At 27.4% G+C, this 18,576-nt stretch overlaps 1 protein-coding gene across 1 annotated transcript; it reads left to right on the top strand.

Annotated features, from left to right (window-relative positions):
* The first annotated feature begins 2,434 nt into the window (after positions 1–2,434).
* Positions 2,435–3,178, top strand: LOC120576941 (uncharacterized). Its single transcript, XM_039827805.1, has 2 exons — positions 2,435–2,492; positions 2,874–3,178. The coding sequence occupies exons 1-2, from the start codon at positions 2,435–2,437 to the stop codon at positions 3,176–3,178; spliced, it is 363 nt and encodes a 120-aa protein (XP_039683739.1).
* The last annotated feature ends 15,398 nt before the right edge of the window (positions 3,179–18,576 follow it).

Here is an 18,576-nt window from a genome sequence, read left to right as displayed (position 1 = left end):
AAAAAAGTATTTGACCCCACTTTCTTGCTGATTTGACACATTTTTGTCCATATAGCACATGATGACTGTGTAGGACTGATACATGTGGCAATTATGTTGATTTAAATATGGCTTAATACATCCCCCGGTCCGTTAACTTATTTTAATTTCTCAGTTTGGTCCCTTAACTATTAAATGTTTCAATTTGGTCCTTATCTTTGTTTTCGTCATCAATTTGGTCCTATTTTATTAATTTTAAATCCCTAAAAAAGTAGACCATTAGATAAAGGAAGTTCATCATATCTTACCGTGTATCACCAACACTTAAGTATCTGAAATTTAATTTTCAAAAATTCAAAATATAATATAAATTCATTTATATTAATTTAGAAATAAATAATTTAAAAAATTGAAAATTAATTTTCGAAAATAAAAAAATTCAGGATTTTTTAAAAAAAAATCTGGAAAATTACTTTTAATTTCGAAAAAAAAAATCTGAACTTTTTCGGAATATATTTTCTAATAATTAGCCAAAATCAATTTTTGATAATTATAATTCAGATTTTTTTTCGAAATTAAAAAGATTTTAAAAAATTCAGAAATTTAATTTTCAAAATACACAAAAAGCAAAAATTCAAAATTTTTAAAAAAAGGTCAGATTTTTTTTCGAAAAAAAGTTTTTAAATTTTTTTTTCTACAAAAAAAAAAAAATTGGAAAATATTTTAACTTTTAAAAATCTGGATACCAATTTAGAAAAAATTCAGATAATTTTTTTAAAAATTTTTATTTCAGAATTACGATTATTTTAAAAATCAATTTTTTCTACGAAAATATGAAGATTTTACGATTTTGGCTAATTATATATATTGAAAAAGTTCATATTTTTCTTTCGAAATTAAAAGCCATTTTCCAGAATTATTTTTAAAAAAATTCGCAAAAAAAAAATCCTGAATTTTTGAAAATTAATTTTCAAATTTTTTTATTTCTAAATTAATATAAAAGAATTTTTATTATTTTTAAAAATTAAATTTTGGATACTTAGGTGTTGGTGATACAAGGTTAGATATGATGAATTTGCTTTATCCAATGGTCTTCTTTTTTAGGGATTTCAAATTAATAAAATAGGACTAAATCGATGACGAAAACAAAGAGAATGACCAAATTGAAACGTTTAATAGTTAAGGGACCAAACTGAGAAATTAAAATAAGTTAAGGGACTAGGGGATGTATTAAGCCTTTAAATATTAATGAAAAAAATAAAAAAATGCTTTTTTTTTAAAGAAAAAAAGAAAAATGCTAAAATGGTTTTTGTTTTTTTAATTGAAATTTCAAAAAACAATCATCTTCATCCATCTTATGGATACCTGTACCAGTAAAGCAATGCAATCTTCATCACCAAAATCATTTTGGATTCCCAAATTATTCCAATCCTTCATTCATCAAACTGATTTACAGTGATGGTGGTAAGGCTAAGTTGTGTTTCATATATGAATCAGATCTGTCATTTGCAGGGATCAATTTCAATTTTTTTTTTTTTTACCAAGGACCAAAACTCAAACTCACTATATTTGCAGGGATCAAAAACATATTTAGCCAAAGAAAAAACTATTCTTTCAAAAAATTTACTGCTTATTTTATTTTATTTTAATAAAATTTGTTTTATTGCTTTTTTTTAGAGGGTTTATGTTTATTGTTTATTTCCCTTAAAAAAATGTTTATTGTTTTTTTTTTGTTTCAAAAAAATGTTTATTGTTTATTTGGAAATCCTAATTTTCGTCATAATTGATTAATCAGGATTGTAATTTTTTTAAAAAAAGAATCTTAACTTTTTTTTTCTCTTGATAGAAAATTCTTATGTTTTTTTTTATCTATTTATATTTTTTAAGATAATTTATTTATAAATTAAGTAATAATTAAGTGACTGTGACCAATAATGAAATGATCAGTCAACCCTTTAAATAGAAGTATTTTCCAGTCAATGGAAAACAAAACTTTTCTTTTCTCTACATGCAAACTTCTTTATTGCAACTTTTTTTCAAAAATTAAAATTATGATGATTTAATATTGCATTTAATTTATTAATTAGTGATTCTTGAGTCTTGACCTTACTTTCCTTACATTTTATCAAAATATATTAATAATCAAAATCAAAATATTTTTTTATTAAATGCAATAGTGTAATGGATCTCAATTAGTGACTTTGCCTTTTCGACAAATAACCATTGATTCACCCAAAATTTTTACTGATTCTGGCTCTGACAACAAAGAAAGGAAAATTCAAAAGCAAGTCAACGGAAAATCAATAATTTACCTTTAATGGCATAAAAAAAAATTATTTCACTTTTAATTTCATTACCACTTGATCCTATAAATAATAGTGTAAACAATAAGCATTCTCATCTTGCACAAACAAACAATATTAGTTTATTACATTTACACTATCACATCTCAAAAATGGCTGCAATTTTCAATCTTCTCTCCCTCACTCTCTTCCTTGCCCTAGTTTTCCAAGGTATCACACCTTTCATTTGTTCCATGCAAACACATAATTTTGCAATGTATATTTTTATTTTTTATGCATACACATTGCAAAATTACATTTTTGCGAGTTCAATCATTTGGTTGACCGATATTTTTTAACCACGATATCCTTGTAAAGACTAATTCAACGAGTTAGCATCTTTCAATAGTTGGGTCATATGTTTTTTTTTTATAAGTATAAGTCTAAACCTTAAACGTTGGATCAAATGATTACGGAAAAACCCGTGTTATCATATGATTCACAATAGTCGATTTGAAATTATAATTTTTTTTATAGATACTAATTATTCAATTTATTATTTTTGTTACTCAATATTTTATAATGTTAATTAATTCATAGTTAATATTGCAGCTTATGGGCAGCCTTGCTCTTTGAGAGACATTCAAGTTAAGCAACAAAAAACATCATCATATGCACATGGAAAGATAGTATATAATGTTACTGTAACCAACAATTGCATTTGTACTCAATCAGAAATAAAGTTCAAATGCAATGGATTTAAAACAAATTTATCTGTTGATCCAGCAATTTTTAGTGATGATTGTCTTCTCATCAAAGGAGGACCACTTTATAATGCTCAATCTGTCAATTTCTCTTATGCTTGGCAGCCTCAGTTTACATTTACACCAATTTCTTCTCAAATTGCATGTTCTTAGGTTTATTATTAGTACACAAATAATAAACTACTTATCGATTGATAATAAGTTTTCAATTTATGTAAGTGAGAGAATGTATCTGTAAAATCAAAACTTCCCATATATGGATGGTTATATCAATTCAGTTTGATTTACAAATTATAATAACTAATTTTATTATTGTTATCATTAATTTATTTACGCATCTTTAGCTTTTGTTCATATATAGAACTGATTTTTATTCTCTCAAAATAATAATGTCTGTCCCGTCAGTATTGCTAAGTTCAGTGCCGGAGTTAGGAAAAAAGTTAGGATGGATCATAAATAGTGATCGAGTTTAATTTTATCATTGGTTAGTTCCAATGACTACAAATTTGTTATTTGTTGAATATAATTCAAACCGAAATTTTAAAATCTGAACCGTTTATCAACCTTGATAAAGTACAAGATAATTGATTGAACAACTAGGTGATTGAACCTAACGACTGAATTAAATGAATCGACTTCAATAAATAGATGTATAAGTATTAAATTGAATTGAATCAAACGACTGAGTAGAAAAAAAAATTAAAATAAAACTCATAACAAATATATTAATGTAAAAAAGATCATTACATAAGAAAATATAATTATAATCAAGTACAATAATGAAATATATTTTAATTTAATAAAGAATATAGTATTTTTTTTACCTACAAAATAATGTTTATACGATTAAATATTTTTATGATATCATGTTTTTTAAGAATATTTTAACATTTATGTTATATATTATGCGTTATAAAAGATAGTTGAGGTCCTCTTTTATATAAAAAATATGTTATATGTTTTAAAAGAGTTGAAGTCCCCTTTGTATAAACAAAAAAAGAAAGAGTAAAGAGATAATTGTACCCAAAAATGAGAGTAAGGAAGGAAAGATTGTTTTAAATTGAATAAAGGAATTAAGTTTTTATTAATTAATTAACAAAAAAAAAGGATTATTTTAACAACTAGCATGGACACCCGTGCCAAGCACGGGCTAGAATGTCGTCGCATATATTATATATACTAACAAAAATCATATACTTTAAGTCTTAAAATTTTGGATGAAGTTGTGGTGGTATTATTATCACTTGTGTGGTTTCCTCTTTCCCCAAATTGTCGATCTACATCAGTTTAAGCTTCCACAGAAAGCTCAGCTGTGGTATCACATCTCCGTTAGACATTGTGAGGGAGCGAGAGTTGTTCTTGGTGGTGGACTACAAACACAAAGATCCTAACACTTAATGGAGAGATGTTAATGTGTCAAGTGTGAGTTAAAATTTTATATTGTATGCAATAGTAGATATGAGAAACATTTAAGTGAGATGACTCGTATACATAATGCTTTCAGACTTTGAAAGAATATGTGATGTGAATCTCACTTCTGTGATTGTTTTTAGTCTAATGTGATAATATAATCCAATGTAGGATCTTTGCCTAATGTGATGAGTTGTTTCGTTAGTTTTTGAGTGTCATTTGTTTAATTTTTATCTTAAATTTTAGTTTTTGAATGTCATTCGCTTTCATGAAGAAGAAAAAAAATTCAACCTTTATCATTTAAAATTCCTTCACTTTTGTTATTTCATGGGATCTTGCAATAGAAAAATGTAGATGTATTTTGATGAGTTGACAAAATACATATTTATTGGGCATTTTAAATAGTTGTACATATTTTAATAAGTCTAATATTTTGGTAGCAAACTTCTTCAACAAATCCATAAAATCGCCATCAATTCATTATGTTTCCTATACTCTCACGAATACACCAGAAAGTTTATCAGTAATACATAATTTAATTTCTCCACTCTCATTGGCAGATCCAATTTCATCTCTTCTACGAACACATAGAAGTAACATGTATACTATGACCCTAGAATTATTTTTTTTTGTCAAAGTGATAATAGATTAGAGCCTCTTAAGCATGTGGATAGTAGTTCAATTTCTGTCTCATGCTTATTGAAAATATTTGGATGAGATGAGAGAACTCACCTTATGTGTCCTGCAGGTTTTCGAACCAAGATTAGTCATTGCTAAACGGTGGTGTAAACTCCTACCAATTTCATAATAACTCGATAAAATATCAAATATAAAGTTAGTTAGCAAACTTAATTGATACATTCAATTAGTATATCTAAAAAAACATTAAAAATCAATATTTATTAATAATGATAATAATAATAACAATAATATTTGAAAATTGATAATTTCAGCAAGCATTTATTTTGTATTACTTTCAACCGAGATTTTTCATTGATAAGTTAATCAATTGTTAGAGCATCCATAACGGTCCTCTCCGTTTGATTGCTTAAATGAGTCTCGTATGTAAATGTCACTTGTTGTTATATAATTAATATTTAATAAGATTTAATCTCTCAAACTTTAGAGGTATTTTACCAGATTAACTTAAGGACTTTCTCTGAGTTTGTTTCTTTTCTTTTCCTCATCTTCTTTTGTTATTGTTTCCTTTTATTCGTACGTTTAGAGCGTGATACAACTAGTTCATAATTGAACCCCATTTGACTAAAAAAAATAAAATATCTCTCAAACTCAACCCTTCAAAAATATATCAAATGTGCCTTAGTGATAAATATGTATCAGTAAATTTTGACAGTAGTGTATTTATTCATTCATAATTATCTAATATTTGAAATATTAAATCAGTTCAATTATAAAATTTTTAAAAAAAAAGTATATTTTTTCAATCCTGTTAATAATTCAAAAAAGTAACTAAAATTCGAAAAGATAAAAAAAAAAAAAGATTAGAATTTACACGGTTTAAGTAACAACTTTGCATATGGTCGAAATCATAGTAAAGAAACAAAAATGTACTTTGATTGACAATGACGGAATTTACAACGAAGTGATCATGTGTAACACACAAATAATAGGAGAGTGAGGGTGTCTATAAAAATACGATTCTAAATAGAAGAAAGATCCTATTGTAGATGGTCTTAACCACCCTTGAGTGAGAAAATAATTATTTCATGCTATTATTTATAAGATCATCATGAGAAATAAAATCAATCATATAATAAATTAATATTCAACAGTGTTTCAAAAAGTAGTAAGAATTGATTTATATAAACAGAAAATCAAAACAAACTGAGTCATGCTATGATGATGAAATCACAAAAACAAACGAAAAAAATTTAAAATATAAGGAAAGGTCTTATTTAACTAAAAGGGAAAGAATATTTTTTTTTGAAGGGGTGATTTAAGGGCAAAATTGACCCCAGAAACTAACATTTTTTCCTTCCCTCTATAAATTTATAAACAACTAATATTTGCTTAAAAAAAGAAAGAACTCAACACAAAGACGAAATAAATAAGTGGAACAAAACTTTCTCGCAAAATAGGTTGTTATGAATTATCGACTAATTAATATTTGTAAAGTCTGTTAGAAGATTAATAATTTTAACTTTGAGTAAAAAAATTAATTTTTGAAAATATATAATAAAAAAAACACGAAAGTGATTTAAGTAATTTAATCTAAAATAAATGGAAATGAGATAGAAAATGATCTTACAAACAACAGGGTTTGTTGATTTATATATCTATATATATCATTTTGTTTGGATTATTTATAGAGGATTTGGAAATTTTTACTATGTATATAAACTTTTTAGTTAACGTTCTCGTGAGCAAAGTTCAGTTGGTATGGACAATGCATAATATATGCAAGGTCCGGATTCTGCACTTCATTGATTTTTTTTCTCTATTTATCTCTTTCTCTCAATATTTTTTCGTACTATTTGTTATATTCTTCTTCCCAATGTTTTTCCTACTATTTCTTATTATGTGGTTGTTTGACACCAATAACGGAAAATGTAGACAAACATGTGTACTAATCGAATAAGATAATTGATTTTTGAGACACTGAAAAAATTAGAGTAGTAAGTTTTTGTTTTTTTTTTTTTTACAAATAGTGAGTATTGTTGAAAACCCAAAAATAAATAAAATTGAAAAGAATTTTGAAATCTTTAGTTCAATATCGGAATTGTAAGAAGAATGGTAAAATTAGAATCAATATCTATAGAAAAAATTCAAGCAAATCACTACATTAACGTATAGATCCAAAATTTGCTGCAAAAATAATTTATAATATATATTATAATTATAAAAAAATTACATCATGTGAAAATGAAAAAAAAAAGTATAAAGTTGTTTTTAAAAACACATGAGTAAATAAAAAACATATGAGTAATTCATTTTATACTTATCACAAATATTTTTATTTTTTTTCACAAATAATATGAACTTAAATAATGTTTTTTTATGTACTATTAATTTTTTTTTTTGCTGGATCGGGAGATTGGACGAGCATCAAGAGGCAACACCGACATCCCAACTAGGTTGGCACCTCGGGAAACCTCCACCGTCTGCCGCCAACCTCAAAACTTTATTAAACAAAGGGAAAAACATATACAGAGAGGGGGGGACTAGGCCAAAACCCTCAAAAACAAAAAATAAACAGCAAAAACAAAACCATAAAAACAAGGTTACGGAAACCTATAGCTAGGTAGGCCACACCTATCCCGAAAGAAATCGGAGCCTAATTCAGGAGGTAAAGATGAAAGCCAAACCGCTCCATGTACTGAGTGTCCCATATTCGCCAAGCGATCAGCACAAACATTACCCTCACGGTAAATATGGGAAGAAATAAGCTGAACTCCAAGTCGACAAGCATTGTGCCAACGATTGCGAAGCAAAATCGGAACCAAAGCATGATTGTGGAACGCAGCCAAAGCACCTGTTGAGTCACTCTCCAACCAGATATTATACCAACCATTTTGGGCAGCAAACTCTATAGCAAAAATGTACCCCATAATTTCGGAAGAAAACACCGTGTCGGGACCCAAATTACAAGTGAAAGCTCCTAGAAAAGTACCGAAATGATCTCGAAAAATCCCCCCACAGGCAGCGTGACCATCAACAACCGAACCATCTGTGTTAACCTTCTTCCAAGGGGGAGAGGGGGCCTTCCAAAAGACCGCAATAATGTCTTTGAAGTTGCGATGGCGAACAGCAATATTAAAAGCATCAAGAATGGGCTGATCCGACGGTAAAGAGTGACCAACAGACATATTACCAGACATGGAAATGGCAGAATGCAGACGCACCGTAGCAGCATGGATAGAAACCACATCCGAAGAGAACCGAAGGGAATTACGAGACAGCCAAATAATGTGCAAAGTATGTATCACAGCAGCCACGTAAATGTCCGCTATTTGAGAAGAACAACGATTGGGGACACACTCCAAAAGAGAAGCAATAGAGGATAGATTTATCACACAATTTAGCTTACCTCCGAGCCAAGACCATAATTTCAACGCGAAGGAGCAGCGGAGAAACAGATGATCCGAAGATTCCTCAGAACTCATACAACAATTGCAAACCGACACTATAAAACAGCCTCGAGTCCGAAGGTTTTCATCAGTCGGCATCTTACCATGGAACCAACGCCAAAAGATGAAGGCGTGAGAAGGAGGGATGCAAGAACCCCATATAAGGTTCGGCCAGTCAAGCACCGGTGCAGCAGGAGTCATAAACATCTTAGCATTTTTTGCGGTCAAATTACCATCTGTCGAATGCTGCCAAGCCAAAAAATCAGGGAGAGGTGCAGTTGGCAGCACCACCGTGTCCAAAAGATGAGACACTAGAGGCAACAGAGAACCTGGGAGAGTAAAGTTGCCATTTTGAATAAAAATCTTTTTCTTTGACCCTTCTTATCACCATTGTTTTTTATTTTTTTGCTTCTACAAATAATTTGAACCTTTTTATAGAAACAAATAATATGAACTTAATCAATGTTGTTTATACACCACCACATCATTCCTTATAGAGAAAAACGAAAAGGTTTTGCTTTGCCTTTGACCTTTAAATGTTGTTTCCTATCTTGAATATAGACATCGATTCTACTAATTTTTGCTTCCTTATTAAATTATAACAGCTATGAGTTATCGTTTAAAAAAAATGTCGGTACATGTTATACTAGCATGGACACTCGTGCCAAGCACGGGCTAGAATGTCGTCGCATATATTATATATACTAACAAAAATCATATACTTTAAGTCTTAAAATTTTGGATGAAGTTGTGGTGGTATTATTATCACTTGTGTGGTTTCCCCTTTCCCCAAATTGTCGATCTACATCAGTTTAAGCTTTCACAGAAAGCTCAGTTGTGGTATCACATCTCCGTTAGACATTGTGAGGGAGCGAGAGTTGTTCTTGGTGGTGGACTACAAACACAAAGATCCTAACACTTAATGGAGAGATGTTAATGTGTCAAGTGTGAGTTAAAATTTTATATTGTATGCAATAGTAGATATGAGAAACATTTAAGTGAGATGACTCACATACATAATGCTTTCAGACTTTGAAAGAATATGTTATGTGAATCTCACTTCTGTGATTGTTCTTATTCTAATGTCATCATATAATCCAATGTATGATCTTTGCCTAATGTGATGAGTTGTTTCGTTAGTTTTTGAGTGTCATTTGTTTAATTTTTATCTTAAATTTTAGTTTTTGAATGTCATTCGCTTTCATGAAGAAGAAAAAAAAATTCAACCTTTATCATTTAAAATTCCTTCACTTTTGTTATTTCATGGGATCTTGCAATAGAAAAATGTAGATGTATTTTGATGAGTTGACAAAATACATATTTATTGGGCATTTTAAATAGATGTACATATTTTAATAAGTCTAATATTTTGGTAACAAACTTCTTCAACAAATCCGTAAACTCACCATCAATTCATTATGTTTCCTATACTCTCACGAATACACCAGAAAGTTTATCAGTAATACATAATTTAATTTCTCCACTCTAAATTGGCAGATCCAATAACATGTATACTATGACCCTAGATTTTTATTTTTTTTTGTCAAAGTGATAATAGATTAGAGCCTCTTAAGCATGTGGATAGTAGTTCAATTTCTGTCTCATGCGTATTGAAAATATTTGGATGAGATGAGAGAACTCACCTTATGTGTCATGCAGGTTTTCGAACCAAGATTAGTCATTGCTAAACGGTGGTGTAAACTCCTACCAATTTCATAATAACTCGATAAAATATCAAATATAAAGTTAGTTAGCAAACTTAATTGATACATTTAATTAGTATATCTAAAAAAACATTAAAAATCAATATTTATTAATAATGATAATAATAATAACAATAATATTTGAAAATTGATAATTTCAGCAAGCATTTATTTTGTATTACTTTCAACCGAGATTTTTCATTGATAAGTTAATCAATTGTTAGAGCATCCATAACGGTCCTCTCCGTTTGATTGCTTAAATGAGTCTCGTATGTAAAGATCACTTGTTGTTATATAATTAATATTTAATAAGATTTAATCTCTCAAACTCTAGAGGTATTTTACCAGATTAACTTAAGGACTTTCTCTGAGTTTGTTTCTTTTCTTTTCCTCATCTTCTTTTGTTATAGTTTCCTTTTATTCGTACGTTTAGAGTGTGATACAACTGGTTCATAATTGAACCCCATTTGACTAAAAATAAATAAAATATCTCTCAAACTCAACCCTTCAAAAATATATCAAATGGGCCTTAGTAAAAAATATGTATCAGTAAATTTTGACAGTAGTGTATTTATTCATTCATAATTATCTAATATTTGAAATATTAAATCAGTTCAGTTATAAATTTAAAAAAAAAAAGTATATTTTTTCAATCTTGTTAATAATTCAAAAAAATAACTAAAATTCGAAAATATAAAAAAAAATGATTGGAAATTACACGGTTTAAGTAACAACTTTGCATATGGTCGAAATCTTAGTAAAGAAACAAAAATGTACTTTGATTGACAATGACGAAATTTACAACGAAGTGATCATGTGTAACACACAAATAATAGGAGAGCGAGGGTGTCTATAAAAATACGATTCTAAATAGAAGAAAGATCCTATTGTAGATGGTCTTAACCACCCTTGAGTGAGAAAATAATTATTTCGTGCTATTATTTATAAGATCATCATGAGAAATAAAATCAATCATGTAATAAATTAATATTCAACAGTGTTTCAAAAAGTAGTAAGAATTGATTTATATAAACAGAAAATCAAAACAAACTGAGTCATGCTATGATGATGAAATCACAAAAACAAACGAAAAAAAAATTAAAATATAACGAAATGTCTTATTTAACTAAAAGGGAAAGAATTTTTTTTTTTGAAGGGGTGATTTAAGGGCAAAATTGACCCCAGAAACTAACATTTTTCCCTTCTCTCTATAAATTTACAAACAACTAATAATTGCTTAAAAAAAAAAAAAAGAATCCAACACAAAGACGAAATAAATAAGTAGAACAAATCTTTCTCTCAAAATAGGTTGTTATGAATTATCGACTAATTAATATTTGTAAAGTCTGTTTAGAAGATTAATAATTTTAACTTTGAGTAAAAAAATTAATTTTTGAAAATATATAATAAAAAAAACCACGAAAGTGATTTAAGTAATTTAATCTGAAATAAATGGAAATGAGATAGAAAATGATCTGACAAACAACAGGGTCTGTTGATTTATATATATATATATATATATATATCATTTTGTTTGGATTATTTATAGAGGATTTGGAAATTTTTACTATGTATAGAAACTTTTTAGTTAATGTCCTCGTGAGCAAAGTTAAGTTGGTATGGACAATGCATAATATATGCAAGGTCCGGATTCTACACTTCATTGATTTTTTTTCTCTATTTATCTCTTCCTCTCAATATTTTTTCGTACTATTTGTTATATTCTTCTTCCCAATGTTTTTCATACTATTTCTTATTATGTGCTTGTTTGACACCAATAACGGAAAATGTAGACAAACATGTGTACTAATCGAATAAGATAATTGGTTTTGGAGACACTGAAAAAATTAGAGTAGTAAGTTTTTGTTTTTTTTTTTTACAAATAATGAGTATTGTTGAAAACCCAAAAATAAATAAAATTGAAAAGAATTTTGAAATCTTTAGTTCAATATCGGAATTGTAAGAAGAATGGTAAAATTAGAATCAATATCTATAGAAAAAATTCAAGCAAATCATTACATTAACGTATAGATCCAAAATTTGCTGCATAAATAATTTATAATATATATTATAATTATAAAAAAATTACATCATGTGAAAATGAAAAAAAAAGTATAAAGTTGTTTTTAAAAACACATGAGTAAATAAAAAACATATGAGTAATTTATTTTATACTTAGCTTATCACAAATATTTTTATTTTTTTTCACAAATAATATGAACTTAAATAATGTTTTTTTTTATGTACTATTAATTCAATCATTCCTTATATATAAATAAAAACCTTTTTCTTTGACCCTTCTTATCACCATTGTTTTTTATTTTTTTGCTTCTACAAATAATATGAACTTAATCAATGTTTTTTATACACCACCACATCATTCCTTATAGAGAAAAACGAAAAGGTTTTGCTTTGCCTTTGACCTTTAAATGTTGTTTCCTATCTTGAATATAGACATCGATTCTACTAATTTTTGCTTCCTTATTAAATTATAACAGTTATGTGTTATCATTTAAAAAAAAATGTTGGTACATGTTATATTTGTTTTTTTTATCTCTTATTTGCATATCTTGTGCCTAGTTTAGATGCTATTAATATTTTTATTTTTTGATTTTATAGAGAGAAAACACCTTAAAGCGATGTTAATGAGTCAAGTGTGAGTTTACGTTCTACATTGAATTGAATAGTAGATTTTGAATAGAAAATAAGTGTGATGACTCATATAACCAAGGTCTTTAGATTTTGTGTAAAGATGTGGTGTCAATCTCACTTATATGGTTGGTATTGGCCTAATACGATGATCTAACTCAGTGCAGGCTCACTCGCAAGTCCCAACGTTATGAGAAACTTTTTTTTTTTTATTTTTTTATTTTTGAATGTCATTTGTTTAATTTTTTATCTTAAAATTTAGTTATTTGATGTCATTTTCTTTCATTATATATTTTTTATACAATCTATATTACTTCAAATTCCTTCATTTTTTGTTTTTGATGGGATTTATGGAAAATTACATGTGTTATGTTGAGTTGAAAACATATATGATTATTACAAATTCAAAAATAATGTGGCATTTTTTTATTTACTCTAATTTTTTTGCAAAACATTTAAACAAAAATTTCTAACTACAGTTAACTCATAAAATTATCAATAACTCACTCTATTATCTAAACAGCCACAGACAAAGCATACACTCTTTGTAGGCACTAAAAACAAAATAAAATAAAATAAGGCTTAAATCCACTTTTAATCTCCCTATTTGTTTTAAAAGAAAATGATTTTTTAGTCCATCTATTTATATCACCATTATTTGTCCTCTATTTGTACTTTTTTCTAAAGTTTCATCCTCATCACATTTTAGGCTAATTTGTTATGATGTGCCTATTCATAATGACGTGAAAGAACTTATATCAATGTGAATCATATGTGTAGATCATTTTAATGTAACAATGATTATTTTGAATGTTGGTGTAGAAAGTTTTATAGTATCAGCTCATCATAATTAATCATGTTTGTGACTTTGAATATGGTTAAGATAAAATCAAATGTTTGAATTGATCTAAAAGTTGTGATTGTTAATGAGAATATAATTAATCAAATCCAATAGAATTTATAGGACTCTATTTTTACTCTTAACTTATACGTCGCGTTTTCGTGATCGAAAACCCCCCTTGTTTTTTACTTGATTGAAAAATATTTGTTATTTAAGTCGTATGTTTGGATCAATATAATATGGACATCTAGAAAATGATCTAAAAGAAACCCCGATGCAATATTTGTCTTTTAAGGAAAATGTAATATTTTATTAAAGTTTGCTAAAAATAATAAGAGTCAATTTTACACTTGTTCCATATTAGACACGTTAACTTTTTATATATATTTGAGTGCTTAATGCTCTTGAAGTTTTTCTTTAAACAATCAATTTAAAGTTCTTTCACAAACAAATGTCATTTTATAACCTTTTTTTAATGTGCTATCAGGGGAAAAATGACTGTGTGGCATATAACTTATAATTTATGACATATAATTAACAATTAAAATTGAAATATTCAATTTTAATCCCTAAAAAAAAATTGAAATACAATTGAAATCTTCATTATAATTTTGAATGTTCACCATATATATGTGAAGATTTTTCTATGCGGAAATTTATTTGACTCTTAAATGATTATTAATGTTTATCAAGTAGAAATTTAATGACATTCATTTTTTTTAATGTGCTACCACATGAACAATGGTTGTGAATGAAAATTTTATGGCATATAACTTATAATTTATGACGTATAATTAATTATTAAAGTTGCAATGCAATTGAAATGTTTATTGTAATTTTGAAAGTTCACCATATATATATATATATATATATATATATATGTGAAGTTTTTTTCTCTGCGGAAATTTATTTGATTTTGAAATGATTATTAATGTTCATCAAATAGAAATTTAATGACATTCATTATGTAATTATTAGTTAAGGAGTGTTTACGTTCTTATTTTGCTAATTTTTTAAACTTTTCTAATAATGACATGTTCCAGTATATTCCTTTCTAAATATCCTTCCAAACACTTTTGTTAGTCTGATAGTATATGCTCGTGAGATTGATCTCATTGAATTAATCGGTCCTTGAACTGAATATAGAGTTAAAAAAAAAACCATTTTAAACAATTTCCTCGTTTGATTTATAGATATTATTGAAAAAACTTAAGATACTTTTTAGTTTACAAACATAAGTTATTTTTTATTTGTTTACTATAGTGAATACAACATAATACTCAAATGAGTTTTAAGATAAATTACTCGAAACAACTTTATATTTTGGGGCATATAATGTAAACATATTTATTTTGAATGTTAGTGTAGAAATTTTATAGTATCAGCTCATCAAAATCAATCATGTTTGTGACTTTGAATGTGGTTAAGATAAAATCAAATGTTTGAATTGATCTAAAAGTTGTGATTATTATTGAAAATATAATTATTCAAATCCAATAGAATTTTAGGAGTCAATTTTTACTCTTAACTTATACGACATGTTTGCTAAAAATAATAAGAGTAACCTTTACACTTGTTCCATATTATTAGACACCCCTTACCTTTGTATATACACATTTTAAGTCATTTATTTTTAGATTTTCTTTTTTCAAACCTAACAAACAAAACCTAACATGTAAACATTTTGTTTTTACAAAAAATGTTGTAACAAACGGGTCTTTTTTACGAAATAAGTCCTTGATAGGTATTAAGTTAATTTTTTTTAATGAACCATATGTTTGGTTTTTTTAACTATAACAATTTTTTATTCTAGAGGAAATTAACATGGAAGACAATTTACATGGAATCATAGGGTTGATATTAAATTAAATACTAATTAAATGAAATTTTCTAATATACATGTTCTTGAGGACTTTATAAGCCTTATTTGAACAATTTTTTTTTCTCATTTATATTCATTCATGAATTTTCATTGATATTTAATCATTTCTTTAATTTAATTATATGTTTTATTTGACAATATAATATTTCTCTTTCAAGCAAGAGAAGTCAAACACGAAAGTTGATTCATTTTTAAAAACACCGGAAATAGAACATGTACATGATATATTATTCATGTATTGATTTCTTTAACAATTATTAGTTACAGTGCTTTATTAAAATGGAATCAGAATCGTGAACTTATGTGTATTCCACAATAATAAAAATAAAAGAGAAGGATGTGAGAAGAGTTGATCAAATTACTATTCATGTTTTTAAGTTTGAATATAAAATAATATATATTAAAACTAAAATAAATAAAATGAATATAACTAAAACGACCACATTGAAGTAAATAGCCATGATATTAATATGAAACATGTTTTTTTTTTCGCGATTAAGATATATATTCATACATTAGAACCGTATTCATTGAACAGATAACTGAGTTATCGTTTACATCACAAACGAACCAAACAAAAACGAACCAAATACATGCAATTCATTAGAACCATGATTCTTTTACTGAATTGATTTCAAACATGTTATCAGAAATTGCATGAAAGAAGTGAGGAGATGAAAATGATGCAAGTTTCATCAACTATATATAGGGGGGAAACCAACAAATTACCTTAAACCGTCATTAAATAATATGATGATGAAAAAAATGTCACATATTAGAATTCAATTGGCTTAGAAATCTCATTGACACGTGTTATGATCTAATTGGTTTCATGACATGATTGAAACATATAGAAAAGAATGAGGAAAAGAAATATGTTAATTTTTTTTTTTTGACAAAAGAAATATGTTCATTTGTGAGGTTTAATTTTAAACAAATCAAAAAAGTTAGTGCAAGTTAATTACATTTACACACCATAAAATAACTCCTTTTTAAGTGTAAATTATTTTTAATATAGATAAAATGACTATTGATTCTATGCAAGATAAATATTTATATGATATACATTATAATTACAATTATTTTTATAATTGATGCAATATGATTGGTTCAACAAAATAATATCGACACAGTCTAAAAGTCCTAGCTCAACTGGCAAATGCCGAAATTGCAAGGCCAGACGTCATGATCCGGGTTCGAACCCGAGACCTCACAATTGTGTGTGAGTTTAATTTCAGTGGTTTACCACTTCATCTAAGACCAAAAAAAAAAAAAATCGACACATGTTAATATATTATTGAAAGAATTTGTTCAAATGACGTAAATCAAATATTATTTAGAGTACAAAGATGATGCATTCTAATTTTTTTTTTCTTTGATTTTTAGTAAAAGTAAAATTTGAAGTTCCAATTAAAAATAAAAAATAAGACGTATCAATACAAAAATGATGCAATAACAAAACAATAAATTTTAAATTTGATTTTCAGTCCATAGAATTTTTACATGATTAATCATAATAATTATTTAAAAAAAAATTAAAAATTGATTACCATTTGGTTGCCAAATTTGTAGATTCAATCACGGTTGTCAAAATAAGTATCTTCCACTTATCAAATTTTTCGTTTACCAAAATTCATGTCATTTTGTAGTTTAAATAAAAAAAAAAATTAAATACACCTTAGAATTCTAGCATATTACATTTTGTTGTGTAAATCAAATAAAACATTAAATGTACCTAACAATATAAGCATGCCATGTGTACTTTTCAAAAAAAAAAATAGTGCAAATATATATAATAAAGATTATGAATTATGCTTTTTTTTATACAAAAGAAAATAAAAGAATAAATGAAAATGGCATGAGTTGAACCTAGCACATAAGACTTGGCAAAATAGCTCTTAACCGCTACAACATCCTACACAATCATTATAAAATTACAAAACATAATATATATAATAAGAAAAAGGCTTAATTGCACTTTTGGACCCCTATCTTTCCAAAAGTTGCAGTTATGGACCCCTAACTAATTTAAATACAAAACAGCCCCCTATGTTTTGATTTTTTGGCAGTTTTGGACCCCCAGTCCATTGTTAACTCGGTCAACGCTGACGTGGCACCCTAAGTGAGGTGCCACGTGTCAATTTTTTTTTGTTTTTGCCTTGGGGGTCCAAAACTGCCAAAGAATCAAAACATAGGGGGCTGTTTTGTATTTAAATTAGTTAGGGGTCCATAACTGCAACTTTTGGAAAGATAGGGGTCCAAAAGTGCAATTAAGCCTAAGAAAAACAATTGGGGTTGGGCCAGGTCCCACCTTGACCCATGAGGGGCTCCGCCTCTAACTAAGTTGATATAGACATTGCATTATACATGCAAGAGACCAAAATTTGAACCTCTGATTCACCGGTGATTAATCCCCATCAAAAAACTTATTGAACGTACAATTGCGTTTCTCTAACCAATTTTCGTAGATAAATCTATGGGATAGACAACATAGATTCTCGTCTTCCAATTTTCTCGATAAACAAAAGTGGTTTATAAACTCACAACCACATGTCCTTCACCACTCGGACCAATGTACCGATCCTCGGCAGAAATAATTCCTACACCAAACATCTCGACCCTTAAATGAATCGGATGGATAAGGTTTAGAGTTAAGGAGGAAAACAGGTAATATTGAAAGAAAAACGTAAAAATCAAAATCCTTAATAATTTTGATTGATACTATCATCTGTAAAATGGACTGTACTACACCATGTAAACACTGTTTGCTGCATTTGCCAAGTAAATCCAAATATATTTATCATGATTGTGATTATGAAATTTTATCAAAGATTTAATGCATTTTAAGAGTTTAGGAAAAGAAATAACAACACAAAATATGAAAATATAGAATAACGTATACGCGAAGTTACCGTCACATGAAATATGAAGTAATTTTTTTTAGAATTGGTATAGTTTTTTTTCTTTTTTTTCCTTTC

The sequence above is a fragment of the Medicago truncatula genome, chromosome 7 (genome assembly GCF_003473485.1).
Source record: "Medicago truncatula cultivar Jemalong A17 chromosome 7, MtrunA17r5.0-ANR, whole genome shotgun sequence".
In the NCBI taxonomy this organism is placed as follows: domain Eukaryota; kingdom Viridiplantae; phylum Streptophyta; class Magnoliopsida; order Fabales; family Fabaceae; genus Medicago; species Medicago truncatula.
This window is presented reverse-complemented; position numbering and strand designations above follow the sequence as displayed.